At 35.0% G+C, this 15,993-nt stretch overlaps 1 protein-coding gene across 1 annotated transcript in view; it reads left to right on the forward strand.

The window, feature by feature from the left end:
• The window catches only part of DENND1B (DENN/MADD domain containing 1B), a 391,513-nt gene that overhangs the window by 149,572 nt on the left and 225,948 nt on the right, over positions 1-15,993 (forward strand). The window contains exons 4-5 of the mRNA XM_006834232.1: positions 8,723-8,772; positions 11,023-11,142. Of these exons, the coding sequence (XP_006834295.1) occupies positions 8,723-8,772; positions 11,023-11,142 (170 nt within the window). The remainder of the gene's footprint in view (positions 1-8,722; positions 8,773-11,022; positions 11,143-15,993) is intronic.

The raw sequence follows: 15,993 nt of genomic DNA on the forward strand, positions 1-15,993 counted from the left end.
TAAATCCTTACGGGAGTAGAAAGCCTCATCTTTCTCCCGCGGAGCGGCTGGTAGTTTCGAACCGCTGACCTTAAGGTTCGCAGCCCGATTCGTAGTAGGTGTGTATAATTTTGTTATGTATAATTCCTTCTCCACAGCTTAAAATTTTGGTTATTACAGATACATTTTGTTGAGTTTTTATGGTTTTGTGTAATCCAACTAAACAATTTAAAGTTTGAAGTGAACAAACTCATGTTTCAGAATTAACAGTATTTCTGTTTCCGTAAGTTTTATAAAAAGCATTGTATAAATATAGAAACTGAGATATCATATATAATTTTATGTATAATATATAAAATGCAGATGTGGCCCTGTAGGATAAGCACTGGACTGTTAACCGCAAGGTTGACAGTTCAAACCTACCAGCTGCTCCTTGGAAACACTATACAGGGTCGTTATGAGTCAGAATCAATTCAAAAGCACTTAACAGCTACAACTTATATAAGTATTCTAGAGATATACATTGATGATGATGGTTTACTCATATCTATAAATGCAATAAATTTATAAATACAATAAATGCATATTTAAGTAGCAACTGAGACTGCTGTATACTTGTTCAGATGTGACCCAGAATTTAGTCCAATTCTGGACATTCAGCTTGCTCTTCTGTCATAACCCTGGAAAGTTTAAGATAGCACTTAAGTGAAAGTGGAAGTAGAGGATGGAGTGTGCAGTGTATGCTAGAGTGTAATAATTTCACTTAGGACTTTATATCTGAAGACTTAAGGTGTGCACTCAGTTTTGAGCTAGAGATGTATCAGTGCTGATGCCCTATATTTCGTTCTGTTGTGAATTTTCTAAGTTTAATATTTAGGAAACACACTTGAATTATTCAAGGTAGTGTTATGTTCATCAAACAGGCAAGGTATTTGAAGTTCAAACTGACAGAGTAGATATAACCCAAGAATCCTAATGATCATTTCACTGTTCATTTTTCTATACCAGAAGTTCCTAGATTTTCTTGGTTCATGGTGTCCTTAGTGTCTCAGTAATTTGATCACGGTGTGCTAAGGCTAGGAGAAATTCTTATTAGCGTCCCAGTAACTGCTTGAAAAAATAATACTTATAAGTTGAAAGATAACAGTTTTGGCTTATTCTTAAATAACCCCAATCATAGTTTAGCCATTTTTAGAAGCGCTCCAGGATTAGATAACAACATACTTTCTGGCATCATTTTGTAATGTTTCCCAGACATCTGTAAAGTTGATTTGTGTGTGTGTGTGTGTGTGAAATCTATAGTTATTATCACCTTACATTTGGATATCTTGAATTCAGATATCTGTTTTATATTGATTTTTTCACACTTGTTGTTTTATCAGAACAACTGTATAGATCACAACATGGCAATGATAGGAATTCATTGAATGGAATGTAATACAATCTAATCTTAAAATGTGAACTATCTTGAGCTTATAGTGTTTGTTAGAAAATGAATATGAAGGGTCTTCAAAAACTTCATGGAAAATTCATATTAAGAAAAAAAAAGGCATAGATTTCAAAAATTTCTTGCACCGAAATAAACTCATACTAATTTGTTATGTCTGAACAGGATCTAGTTTGAGGCACTAAGAAGATGTCAGTTTGAAAAGAAAGTCCCTGTGAGATCAACATGAATTCTGCTAAAATTGAATCAAGGACAAACATCAAGTTTATGGCACAGCTTGGGTGGAAGGATGGTGAAATCATTGATGCTTTATGTAAAGTTTATGGGGACAGTGTCCCAAAGAAATCAGCAATTTACAAATGGATAACTCATTATAAGAAGGGACTAGATGATGTTGAAGATGAAGCCCATATCAGCAGACTATCAACATCAATTTGCAAGGAAACACTCTTATTTGTGTCCTAATTGAAGAGGACCAAAGATTAACAGAAACAATAGCCAACACCATAGCCATCTCAACTGGGTCAGTTTGACTGAAAAATACAAGTTGAGCAACCTTTCTGCCTATTGTGCACTGAAACAACATGTTACACTCAGATTGATTGTAGGCAAGAGCAGAGTTTTCAATGGAAATTTTAAACCAGTGGGCATCAGGGAAGCATTTGTCGGAAGAATTTTACCAGGACTTTACCAGAATAATACTTAAGACAGCACAATCAAGTGGTGGAAGTAGTCCAGTCAAAGTCCTGTCAAGACTAAAGGTCATGACAATTTTTTATTTATTTATGCTAAAGCCATTTTGCTTGTTGACTTTCTGGAGAGCCAAACAATAATATCTATCTGCTTGTTTTGAGAAAGTTAACTGATAACTTTAGCAGAAAAATGGCTAGGATAGCTTCACCATTCCTTTCTCCACCATGACAGTGCTTCTGCTGATTCCTGTTCTCAAACAAAGACAATTTTGTGAGTGCTTCAGTGGGCGATCATAAGGCATGCACCTTACAGTCATGATATGGCTGCTTCTGACTTCTTTTTGTTTCCGAATCTTAAAAAGTCTTTAAAGGGCATCCATTTTTATTCAGTCAATAATGTAATAAAGACTGAATTGCCATGGTTCAATTACCAAGAACATCATTTCCTTAGGGAGAGACTAAAATGTCTGCTATCATTGCTTTAAAAAGTGTCTGGACCTTGAGAAATAAAGTTTATGTATGTAATTTTATTTTTCCATGGACTCCTTACATAGTGGTATTTTCCCCCAAATTGTAAAAGATCTCATAGTACTCCAGAAAGTTTTCTTTGGTTCCTTGGAAAATTGCAGCACACCAGTTGGAAATCTCAGTTCTACATCTGCACTGTTCAACCTGTTTTGTGGCGAAGTGGCTCAGCATATGTTTCTTTTGACGCAAACAACAACAACAACAAAACTCATATTACTTTCCTATATACAGCACTGTTGTTGTTGTTATGTACCATCAAGTCGGTTTCAACTCATGGAGACCATTTTATAGGGTTTCCAAGGAGTGAATGGTGAGTTTCAATCGCTAACCTTGTGATTCAAACCGACCTTGCAGTCCAGTGTTTTATCCCGCTGTACCACACCAGGACTCCATAAAGCATGACTATATTGCATAAATACATATTTGTGTTAATTCTCATTTATTTAGTGAGATGCTACTTTAAATTATGGCATCATTTTTTTCATAAATTCATGCATAGTCTTTGTGAAAACTAAATTATAACTGACACGTAACTACCTTGTTATTGCAAAGTGATTCTTTGTTATCTTTTTCTTGAGAACTTTAATACACATTTACTTTTTATCTATTAATGTTGTGAGATGAAATTTATAAAACTTCTTGAAAGCTTCATTAGCGTTATATATCTCATGGTTAGTAGAAAGTTGAAAGGGTTTTGATTCTAACTTTTCTTCTAATTTAGCCTGCATGTTTTTGTTAAGTGTTTTTGTTATTGTTGAGTTCTGACTCACAGCAGCCCTGTTTAGGGTTTCTGAGGAGTGGCTGGTGGATTTGAATCACTTACCTTGCAATAAGCAGTCCAGTGCCCCAGGAATCAAAGCGTAGATAAGTATTTTTATGCTTGTGATTTATTTAGCAGTGACTTGTGGTCTTCTGGGCAATGACATATAATTGGAAAGTTATCCTATAAGAATTCTGGGAAAGATTTCCTTTCATAACAGAGACTCACAGAGATGGAGGCAGAGACGATGGCATCGAGAGATGGAGTGGCTGGGGATTTTAGACCCAGAGAGGGAGAGGGGCTGTGTGCTGACCGGGAGAGCAGGGAGGAGGATTGCAGGGTATACTCTGTAGTTGGCTGATGATGCATGGAGGGGATTGTAACCATGGCAATGAAATGATACACGATAGGATGAATGTAAAGCTAATGTTGTCCCATGTAAATTAGCACATAATTCACAATAAAACATTAAAAAAAAAAAAAAGACTCACAGAAAGCAATACTTTTTCACTGGTAACAGGCAGTTCATTTTATAACAAAGAATAGAGGTTGTTGTTGTTGTGAAGTGCCGTTGAGTCGGTTCCGACCCATAGTGACCTTGTATAGGGTTTCCGAGGAGCAGCTGGTGAGCTTGAACTGTAGACCTTGTGGTTCAAACAGCTTTGCAGTCTGACACATTAACCCATAGCGCCACACCAGGACTCAAGAATAGAAGAAGTAATTGAGAACAAAAACTGAGAAATTCAGGACAACAGAGCAGGACAGTAGGTCTTGAGTCCTTGGAGAGGATGTTCAATTAACTAGCCCCTGAACATGTCCTTCATCTGTCCGTTTGTTCTGCTGTGATGGTATATGTGTTGCTATAGTACTGGAAGCTCTGCTACCAGTATTTCAAATATCAACAGGGTCACTGATGTTGGACAGATTACAGAGGAGTTTCTAAGACAATCTAGGAAGAAAAGCCTGGCAATTTTATTACAAAAATTTGTCAATGAAAACTCTGGGTGTCATTGTGGAATATTGTCCAATATAATGCTGGAAGCTGAGACATGGAGGCTGGAAGGCATACATACAATGGTCACACCAATGAACTCAAACATGTCGTTGATCATGAAGATGGCAAAGAACCAAGCACTGTTTCCTACATTGTACATTGGGTTGCCGTAATTCACAGCAATTGACTCAAGAGCGACGAACAATAACAACGTTTAAGGGGACTTCAAAAAAGTTTGTGGGAAATTCCCATTATCTTTTAATTCCAATAAAGTCCCCTTGTATATGGCATGTATGCTAACTGATATAGTTAGCCTAATTTCAGGTACTATTCCAACTGAAGTTAGAGACTCAGTACTTTTGTGGGTCTATGTAGTGTAGTGGTTATGAGTCAGGCTTCTATCCTCAAGATCAGCAATTCAAAGTTACCAGTCACTCTGCAGGAGAAAGATGACGCTTTCTGCTTCCATAAAGATTTACAACCTTGGAAACCCTATGCAGGATCACTATTTGAACTGACTGCAAGGCACGCCATCATCACCACCGTGCAGGAACAGAGTATAGTAACTATGAAGTGTAGGCAATCGAATGTGTTTTGAAAAACCTTCCCAAATTATTCTGATACCTGCTTATCTTCCTTCCAGTTTTATTTGCCCTTCCACTGAGAACCATGGATGCAAGATACTTATGAGATTGAATTAGCAGAACTTGGTGAATGATTGATTATATATACATGGGGATCAGGGGAAGGGAAGGTTTTAGATGACTCCCATGTAACAGGGTAGATGGTACTGCCTTTCTTGGTGATAAGAATATAACTATAAGAATGGCTTCAGTTTTGGAAAATTTGAAGGTAACATTTAAGAAAATGCTGCCAATTAAGTAGCTAGAAAGATAATCTTGGAGCACACGGAAGTGTTTCAATCACAAGACTAAGAAATTTGGTCAATAGCATTGACAGTTGAAACCATGGGTATAGATGAAATTGCCCTGGCAATAAACATTACCCAGAAAGGAAGAGAGGCAAACACTGAGCCTGAGAGAACAGCGTTTCTGTGTAAGATAGGAGAAAAATAGTTTGAGAAGGAGGAAAAGCAATTACTGATATCAACAAAAGTCTGTGACATTTGTAGTTATTTTGCTTTGATTAGGAGGTAAAATTTACATATTATAAAAAATCTGTTATTGTTAAAATGCTTATTTTATTTGACTTTTTATTTGACCAATTTATGGTGCTAAATGATATACTCCTGGGATATAGAGTTATTGTACCACCTAACACTAGCAGTTTACTGTATTCTTTCTTACAGAATTAATTTGATTATAATGCTTATTAATAGACTTGCATTGATATGGAAGTAAAAATTGATGTATAAATTTTCATCAACCATTGATTTCATCCATTAATCTTGAGTATCGATATGTTGTTTTAAGGGCACATACAGGCATATAAATGTTCCTGTCCCTGGTACTTTGCTATTTGTAATTTTCAGTTTCTTCCACTTTCATTTGTTTTGGTTTTTAACATTTGGCATGTATTAGAGAAAATGCTTTCTATTTGAATACAATATAATAGTTTAGAGAAATAAGAAGATTCTAAAATCCCCAAATAAATTTTATTGTTGAGGAAGTTAGGTATTTCTCTTAAAAATAAGAACCTGTAAAGAAGTAGGGGGGAAGGAGATAACTTCTGAAGAATATTATCCAAAGCCTGTCACATAATCTCTAATTGCAACCTAGAAGCTTTGTGTGTGTGTGTATGTCAGGGGCTTCAAAAAGTTTGTAGAAAATGGAATTAAAAGCTAATGGAATTTTTTGACAAACTTATTAAAGCCCCTCATATGTATCATATAAAAAACACTCTATGGTGGAAAGACCAGTCTTTTTCCACTTTTCCAATAAATGTAAAAATACAATTTTCAGTGAACTATCATTGCTAAAAGGGTTTTTTTAAAAAGCAATTTGCATGCGTCTTATTCCTCCCTCCAACTCCTTCTCTCGCTTTTCTTTTTAAACTTCGGTTTGAATAGCACCTGTAATTAAGGAAGAAAATCGAGCTCTGGGAGCTAGGTAGGACTTCCAGCTATTGATCTGTGTAAACCCAGCTTATACTGTCAGGGGAGAAACAGTCAACTGCTGAGCTGCTTTGTCACTGACATAAGCTGAGAGAGGATTTTTTTTTTTGTCTATACTGTTTATACACTAGTCTATAGACCTGCTGGCTGGTTGAATTTTAAAGAGTGCGGAGGTTTAAAGACTTGTCCCCTGAGGGATGCTTCTGCCAGTTGGGAAGCGAACTGAGGCTGTTTTGCAGAAGTGTGTGCATGTGTGTTGGGAAAGAAAGGAGGGGGAGGGTGTGGAAGATTGAGTGTCTAACTGGGAAGCGTTCTCTTTGAGTCTTAACACTGATATGAAATTTATTACTATTTTGGGTATATCCATATGTGGACAATGAATTTTAGCAATATATTCCTTAGTATCACAGAAATTCTGCAGTTAATTTTGTAGGTGAATATCTAGTGTTTGTGTGTGTAGTAAATATGATAAATGGCTTCACTTTATTTGGCACAGTAGTCAAATGAAGTATTCTCTTGTGTAATGAACTGTTTCTCAGTCTAAGTAATTTAAGTAATTTCAATATAGTGGCTCTTTTAAATACCTTTAATAAAATATCGTCAGTAGTTATAGAGTTAGCCACCACTAAATATGGAGTCTGTACTCATTCTTTGAAAGGTACATGCTTAAAAGCAGATCAAGGTACCCTAAAGGTAGAATACTGTTTTTTGTTTTTTTGTTTTGCGATGCTATTTTTCCTTTCTTCAGTGATTTAAAGTCCATGCTTTCTGAGGTATTGCTATTATAATGTGATAGTGCTTTACTTTTTATTTATACCTCATTAACATGCAATCCACATGTTGTAAGAATGTGAGAAATTTTATTTTAAAATACTCAATACTATATTTACTTATAAGGCTTAGTGTTTAGATGTTGGTGACTTTTCTGGGTGTTAGTTTTATTGGGTAAGAGATAGTTTGTTGTTGTTGTTAAATGCCGTAGAGTCAGTTCCAACCCACAGCAACCTTGTATAGGGTTTCCAAGGAGCAGCTGGTGAGCTTGAACCACTGACCTTGCAGTTCAAACAGCTTTGCAGTCTGGTGCATTAACCCACAGTGCCACACCAGGACTCCTTATATTTTATTTTTTTAAGTTTGTTGTTATTAAATGCCATTGAGTTGGTTCCAACCCATAGCAAAACCATAGCAAACCTGTTTCCGAGGAGTGACTGGTACTGCTAAATTGAGACACCCTCTTCCCCCTTACTAGGAAACATTCTAGTAACTCTCTGCTTTAACTTGTAAAGTTAGCTAGTTTGGAACTTGTATGATATTGTCTTCAGTTGTGGTTAAAGTTTTGAATTGCAGCTAAGTTTAACTTGTTTTTTCAGACATAAAGAAATAGATCTTTTTCAGGTTTTTGCCAAAAGGCTGACAGTTGTTTATACTTTGCTATAATCGTTAGTGGATATTATTTATAAAAACTTTGAAGTTACTTTATAATGACATAAAATCATTATAGTTTTTAAAACCAATAAATTTACTTTGTATGCTTAATTAAAACATTGATTTCATATTAGGTAGTTCTTAAGTGGATGTGCACAAAGTAGAAGCTCTGTTGTTTTAATTTAAAGCCTTGCTTAGACACACATTTTTCCAAGAGTATAATTTGAGATAGAATTTAATATTACTGTTAGTGAATTTATCAAGGATTGAATCATATAAATGGCTATTTCATTAGCTATAGACAGAAAGTTTTTTAAAAAACCATTTGACTGTGGGATATGTAGAGTTGTTATACCTCTCAGTAATTCATTCTGCTGCCAACTTCATTCCCTTTTCTCTGCCTGCATTTTAATTGAAACAACATTTATATTTTTGAGCCAGGATCTGTCAGAAGTCCCTGTGGCTAGTCTGTGGTACAAGTAGCAGCAGACGTAGCTTACCCATATGGTGCAGTGCTTCTTGTAAAATCCATATGGCCTTGTTGAAGGGAATCCCAGCGGGGATGTGAAGGGTGTTAATACCCTTCAGGCCAGGCCTTTCCCTCCTGGGGTTTCTGTGGCATTGTCAGTGCAATCTGCCAAAGCACAAACTTAATTCCTTTTTAATAATCAATTATTTTAGTCTAGGAACCTGTGCTATTTCTCTTAAGGACAAAAAAACAAACAAAACCTTTTTTATTCCTTATAAATGTCTCAAAGTTTTAACTGCATCTTTAAAAATATTCTAAAGTTTTTTTGTTTTTTTTTTTAATTTGCCTTTGTAGGAAGTACTACAGAGTGTGCCAAAGTTCTGTTTCCCCTTTGACGTTGAAAGGTACAGTATAAGTCATCATTTTAAATAACTTTAGCCCATCTTAATGCATACCTTAAAATGATTACATATGCTTTTTTTATAAAATGCCATATACTCTCTATTCACTGCTTCTAACAATAATGGCTAGAGATTCTAAATTAAATAATACTAGAATGAATAAGCCTTTTAAATAATTTTATCTTTTGTTTACTCTGGCTCCTGAGAAGTCTTATAGTAGAACTGCCAATAAATAGGTTTTGTTTCCTCCCTTTGTTCTGCAGGTACACATTGTAAGTACTAGCAGGAAAAAAAAAAAAAAAAATCTATATATTCTTGATGGAAGCATTGGAATTATGTTTTTCAACATTAGAGCTATATATCCTGATTTCAGTATTACTTCACCCTAATTGAAAAGACCATTTGAGTGATTGTAAAACTCATTAATTACCAAGTTGCTTCCAAGAAGAGCTTTATGGAAACAGTGCAGTATTATAGGAGATATAGAAAAAGTTTCCTAATAGTATTGAAAATCTCATTGTGCTTGCATTTCACTTACTAAATAAATACTGAACTAAAAGAGTATTATATGCTTCATTGGGCTTGCTTAGAGGAGGTAGTCCTTGAACATAACAACAGATCATTTATGGTTTTTCATGTGATTTTCACACCCTATTATCAGTCTTTTAAAAAGTGTCATATGAATAGGTTTTCAAAGAAAATTGTATTTTAGGGAAATACTTTGCACAGTTAAAGATTAGTCAGAATCTAAAATTTTATGATATCAAAGATAAGCCTTCTAAACGATAGGATAGTTGATACTAATTGGTGCTGATGAATGATACTCCTTGTGGGTAATCAATTCTGCTCTTCTAAAGTTGCTTTTTAAAGAGAAATAGTAATGATAAAATGAAGAAAACCTATGAATGGATATTTTGAAAATTGATCACAAGCGGGCACAGTTGGCACTAGGTGATTGTTTCTTAAAGTTGTTTGTAAGTTTTTGTTTGTTTGTTTGTTTTTTTTTGAAGCTGTCCACTAAAAAAGTGTACAGAGTCTTGATGTGGCACTGTAGGATAAGCACTGGACTGCTAACTGCAAGGTTGGCAGTTCAAGCCCATCAGCTACTCTACGGAAACCCTATACAGTGTCCCTGTGTGTCAGACCTACTTGACAGCACTTAACATGCCATGACATAAAAGTATACTTGTTAAATGTTTAGTATTCTAAATGCAATATTTCCTAACTATTGAAAACAATATGTAGTAGTTCTCTTAGCACACCATTAGTTTAGTAGTTTAATTCCTGTTTCATACTTTTTCTAAATACACCAAAAATCAGATGTCATGAGGCAGATTACATATATCCAGTGGCACAATTGGAGCCATTATAACCAGAAAAAATATTTTTAAAATAAAAATATTCAGTATAATTGTTTTATTGAATATTACACTGCAGTGGTGCTGCTGGTTAATGTGATGGACTGCAAAGTCAGTCTGAACCACATGGTCAGCAGTTCAAGCTCACCAGGGTCAGTGTGGGTCAGAACTGACTCAACAGCACTTAACAACAACAACAACATTGTTGCTAATATCATACTTAGTTCAAAATTAGCAGAAGTCCTTTACAGGTTAACCAGTATATTTTCCTTTTTTCTTTTCTTTTTAGGAATTACATTCTTTATTTTTTACTTGGAAATTTATTTCTTGGTATCTGGTAGCTCTAAAAAAGAATGCTAAGAAAAATAAGATAAATACCAATATTGTTTGGTATGGTTCTTTATTTGGTGAGAATGTCAACAGAAGAAATAATTAGCAAGTTGGTGGTGGTTACCATTTGATTCCGAAACAACATGATTTCCTCTAAGCTATCTTAGAATAATCAGAAAAGGAGGCTAGAGTTGGGCAAAATAGCTAAGTCATCATGTTTAGTTTCTCTCATTTAAAAATGAAGTAAAAATGTTTTGAGAATTTATGAACTATCAGAATTTGTAGGCATGTGAAAATTTGTGGCAAAATACCGTATGAGTTCCTAAAGCGGGATTAGTATATGCTGAATTTCTTGATCTGTAAAGCATTGCAACTTGTTTTAGTGTGTTGGTTTAGATTTAGTGTACCCATATCACCTTCATTTTAGATTTAGAGCATTGTTCTGACTCTGAGAATTAATTGCAGAGATGAAGCCAATTCCACATAAAAATATATTCTAGCTTCTCTGTTCTTTAAAAATATGTTCACACAAGACTTAATGTTTCATAATGTTACTGTATTTTAGGGTGTCTCAAAATCAAGTCGGACAGCACTTTACCTTTGTACTGACAGACATTGAAAGTAAACAGAGATTTGGATTCTGCAGACTCACATCAGGAGGCAAAATTTGTTTATGCATCCTTAGGTGAGTACTTGTAGTTAGAAAAAAAAATGAATGAGAAGTAGGTTCTTTCTTTTGCACTCCGCTCTGGTAATGTAGTGGTTATGAATTGCAAGGTCAGCAGTTCAAAACTACTAGCTGCTCCACAGGAGAAAGGTGAGGCTTTCTGCTCCCATAAAGATTTACAGCCTTGGAAACCCTGTACAGGGTCCCTATGGGTCGGAACCGACTCGATGGCACTTAGCAACAACAACATAGTCCTGGTGTAGCGCTGTGAGTTAATGCGCTGGACATCAAAGCTAGTTTGAACTGCAAGGTCAGTGATTCAAGCTCACCAGCCATTCCTTAGAAACTCTACACAGGGTCACTATGGGTCGGAACTGACTCTATGGCACTTAACAACAACATAGTTGGAATGGAGTCCTGGTGCGGTGCTTTGGGTTAATGTGCTGGACTGCAAAATTGGTTTGAACCACATAATCAGCTGTTCAAGCTCACCAGCTACTCCTCAGAAACCCTGTACAGGATTGCTATGGGTTGGAACTTGATGGAACTTAACAACAACAACAAAATAGTTGGAATGCTAAAAAAAAAACCCAAACCTGTTGTTGTTAAGTGCTGTCTAGTTGGTTCCGACCATGTATAGGGTTTCAAAGGAGCATCTGGTGAGCTTGAACTGACGACCTTGCAGTGTAAACGACTTGCAGTCTGGCACATTGACTCACAGCACCATACCAGATAATTTGTGTGTTATCTTTAAATCTAAATTTAAGGTGAAAAATAATAAGTTTCATGTACATAGAGCATCAGTTTGATTTAAAGATTTCCCAGTAATGTAATTTTCTTCAGGTGACATTTCCTAAAATTAGTATTCATTGATTTATTTTTGAAAAATTGGAAATTAAGGTCAATAAATATATGAATTTCATGCATTAAATAGGATACAAAAATTTAGCTTGATTAATATGTGTCCTTTTCTGTCATTGAACTAGAACTTGTATTTTCAAACATGTATTCTGCTTTAAGGCAAAGTTGCAAGCTGGTGACCTTGGGCAGAAATGTTAAGAGGTACTTAAGTTAGTTTGGCCATATACTATTTAGAAAATTTCAAAATAGGTTACTAACCTTACATGTTTTATGAAGTTTTGCATAAAAATTCAGATTTCCGAATTCTTTTGAATAATGAGAATAGTTGCTAATTCTGGTCCTGCATTTATCTCTGGCAGCAGTACACTGGAATGGAACTGAGTAGCAGATTCTTAGTTGTCACATGAGCTGAGCTTGCTGATTTGCCACAGCTCTTAGTATCCATTCTAACAGGACCATGATGCTTTGCCTCTGTAGGCATTTGAGAGTGATTCTCTTGACTGTAGACCTAGAATTTAATTTGCTAGCTGGTAAAAAAGAAGGGTACTAAATATTTACTTTTCTATAAATGTCTTGATGGTCCAGAAGTCCAAATGTATTCTACAAAAATAAGACTCTGTGATACGGACATTGACCAAGTTACATTCTAGAGAAATACTTACAGGAAAAGAAATAGTTAAGAATTAAAGTGGTGAAAAGAAAGTATTATAAAATGGATGTCTTCTGTTCATTTGACATTTAATGACATTTCTGTCATTTATTGAAAGTTTTTTACTTACAGTGTCTGTTAAGGTTGGAAATTTTAAAAAAAATTTTGGTTTATAAGTAGTAAATGTTTAACTGCTTTATAAGTAATGGAAGTGAATACGCGTCCATTCTTGCTTTAGGCACAGTGTTTCACCTGGCTAACAATCACATTTAAAATGTATGCTTTCATCCTGAAGAGCGATATGCTTCAAAGTGCAGGTTGATGCTTTGATTTTGGAGCAGGTCTGTTAAGCAGTGGGGGTAGATGTGGCAATGTGGGGAATGGGTGCTGGAGAGCTCTTTATCATTGTGTTTCATGCTGAAAGTTAAAAAGCTACAGTTCAAAGGGGGGGGTAACCTCATGCACCCTGTCCAGGATGCATTTGCTGTAATAAAAAACCCAAACTGTACTGTACAAGTGCGTTCTAATTTTGTTTTAAAAAACTTTTCATTAGAATATTTTCAAATATACAAAAAAGTTACAAGAATAGTACAATGAATTCTGTGTCACCATTACCTCTATTCACTAGTTGGTAACATGCATCTCGCTTTCTCTGCACTTACACTCTCTCTCTCTCTCTCTCTCTCTCTCTCACTTTGTATCACTTATTATTATTGCTGGTTTTTGAGCCATTAAAAGTTAAGTACAGACATCTTTCTACAATATTTTAGTGCATTTCACAACTTACTCACTGCTTCCTGGAATTATTTCTAATTGAAGGTCTGAACCTTTATCTATGTTTTGAACTCTTAAAACATTTTGCATACTTTTAACAATTAGTCCTTAATTAAAAAACAACCTACTTCCCAAGTAAATTCAGACTCATAGTAACCCTATATCGGGTTTCCAAGAAAACCTTTTGTTCTCCCACAGAGCAGCTGGTAAGTTTGAACCACTGACCTGTGGTTAGCAGTCCAGCACCTAATCCATAGCATCACCAGAGCATCTTAGAAAACAGTTATTGAATGTCTAAAATATTAGGTGCCATTGAGTTGGTGCTGACTCAGAGCTACCTGTATAGGGTGTCCCAGAAGCACCTGGTAGGTGTGAACTGCCAACCTTGCTGTTAGCAGTCTAGTGCTTATCTTACAGAGATACACCAGGACTCCACTGTTTAGAATTTGTTGTTGTTTAGTGCTGTCAAGTTGGTTCTGACTCATAGTGACCTTGAATGTATCGAGTTCCCAAGGAGTGACTGGTGGATTTGAACTGTTGACATTGCAATTCAAATTGACCTTGCAGTCCAGTGTGTATCCTACAGCATCACACCAGGATTCCTGTGATTAGAGCTGTCTCTATAAATACGCTTGTAGAATAAAAGTTCTTGTTTAAGTTCAGGAACCTGCCTACTGCTATCTGGTTGATTCCAACTCATAGCAACCTAGGAGAGCATTTCCAAAGCTATATATCTTTATGGGAACAGAAAGCTTCATCTTTTGCCAGCGCAGTGTCTGGTCGGTTTGAACTGCTGACCACTTGGTTTGCAGTCCACTGACTATCTTACAGCACCACCAGAACTCCTTAAATTTAGGAAAGTTTTTGTTAATTCAGAATACATATACAAAATAAAAACTACAGCTACATGATAAATGACTGAAACATTAGTATAGTGTTTATATCTCCAATCTAGTTATTAATTTGTAGGAAACAGAGCTAACGTAGTTCGATAAAATTATTTTCTTTCTTCTTTTATTTAAACTATGGTTCTCAAACTTATATATGTAGAATAGTGCCAGAATGTTTTGATATTCTTTGAATTAGAAATAGTCTTACCAAGAAAAAAAAAAATGTAATTGTAACGTAAAGCCATACTCAAAAGTATACATTCTATAAAAAAGTCATCCACGCACAATAGGCATAGTTGGTTTTCTTTACTTTATTTTAAAAAATATTCTTTTTGTACCAAATTCCACTAGTTCAGTTATTTTTGTCATTAGAATTTGCTTTCTGGTAGATTTGAAATACTAGACTTCAAAGTTCCTATAAGAAGAATGGTATAAGAATATCATAAATTAAAAAAAATGATAATCCTCTATTTTTTTCTGGTAATTTGGAAAAAAGATTGCCATTTTAAGATTTTAATGTTATGTCTTAATCATTGTCCTAAAAGATAGTGCTAAAAGATAGTGTTCTACTAATTTAGAGAATTCAAATATAATGAAATTCAGTAATTTGTTTAGAAAGTTGTTTTGGTTAGGAAAATAGATTTCTATAAGCTGCAATAATGTATTTATTGGAAGATAATCTTGACAAAAGTGACACCTTTGGATCCTGGTTTGTCTACATACAAGAAGAGGTTCTTTACCACTTTAGGTTTAATTTTGTTATTGTTGAAGGGTAAACCTCTCTAGCTGTATAGAAAACAATCTCTTTGATTTCTTTAAAGCTATATTTACAGCTTTTAATTAGTAAATAGTAAAGATAACTTTAAAAAATCAGTGACTTTTTAAAAAGTTATCTTTACTATTTACTAGTAAAAAATTGTAAATATAGCTTTAAAGAAATCAATAAGATTTTTCTATTAACTTAATATTTTCTACTATATTTATTTATTTACTTTTCTATTATATTTATGTACTATTTTTACTGTACCACTTGTCTGTCGGTTTGTTGTATTATGGTGATCTGTGGGTTGCTGTGATTCTGGAAGCTATGCAACAAGGATTTTACAAACCAACAAAGTCACCCACAGTGGACAGATTTCAGCTGAGCTTCCAGATGAAGATAGACTAGGAAGAAGGAGAGACGGACTACTTCTGAATATTTAGTCACAGAAAACCTTATGTATAGCAGTGAGTCACTGTCAGCACTAGAATATTAAATGTTGAAACATGATGAAAAGCATCAGAGTATTGATAGTGCCAGAAGATGAGCCCTTCAGTTTGGAAGGCATTCAAAATATGAATGGGGAAGAGCTGTCTTGTCAAAGTAAAGTTGACCATGATGATGCAAATGGAGTAAAGCATTTTGATGGGGAGCACTCAACAATGAAAAGAAATAGCTGTAACCATCCATTAACAATCAGAGCAAGGAACGCATAAAGAATGAATCTAGGAAAATTGGAAATTGTCAAAAATGGAACGAATAAACGTCAGTATCCTAGGCATTAGTGAAGTGAACTGGGCTAGTTTTGACCATTTTGAATCTGGCAATCGCATGGTTTAATAAGCCAGGAATAACAAATTTAAGATGAATAGTGTCGCATTAATCATCAGAAAGAACATATCAAGATCTATCTTGCAGTATAGTACTGTCTTTGA

This window comes from Chrysochloris asiatica, unplaced genomic scaffold (genome assembly GCF_000296735.1).
Source record: "Chrysochloris asiatica unplaced genomic scaffold, ChrAsi1.0 scaffold00009, whole genome shotgun sequence".
NCBI lineage: Eukaryota > Metazoa > Chordata > Mammalia > Afrosoricida > Chrysochloridae > Chrysochloris > Chrysochloris asiatica.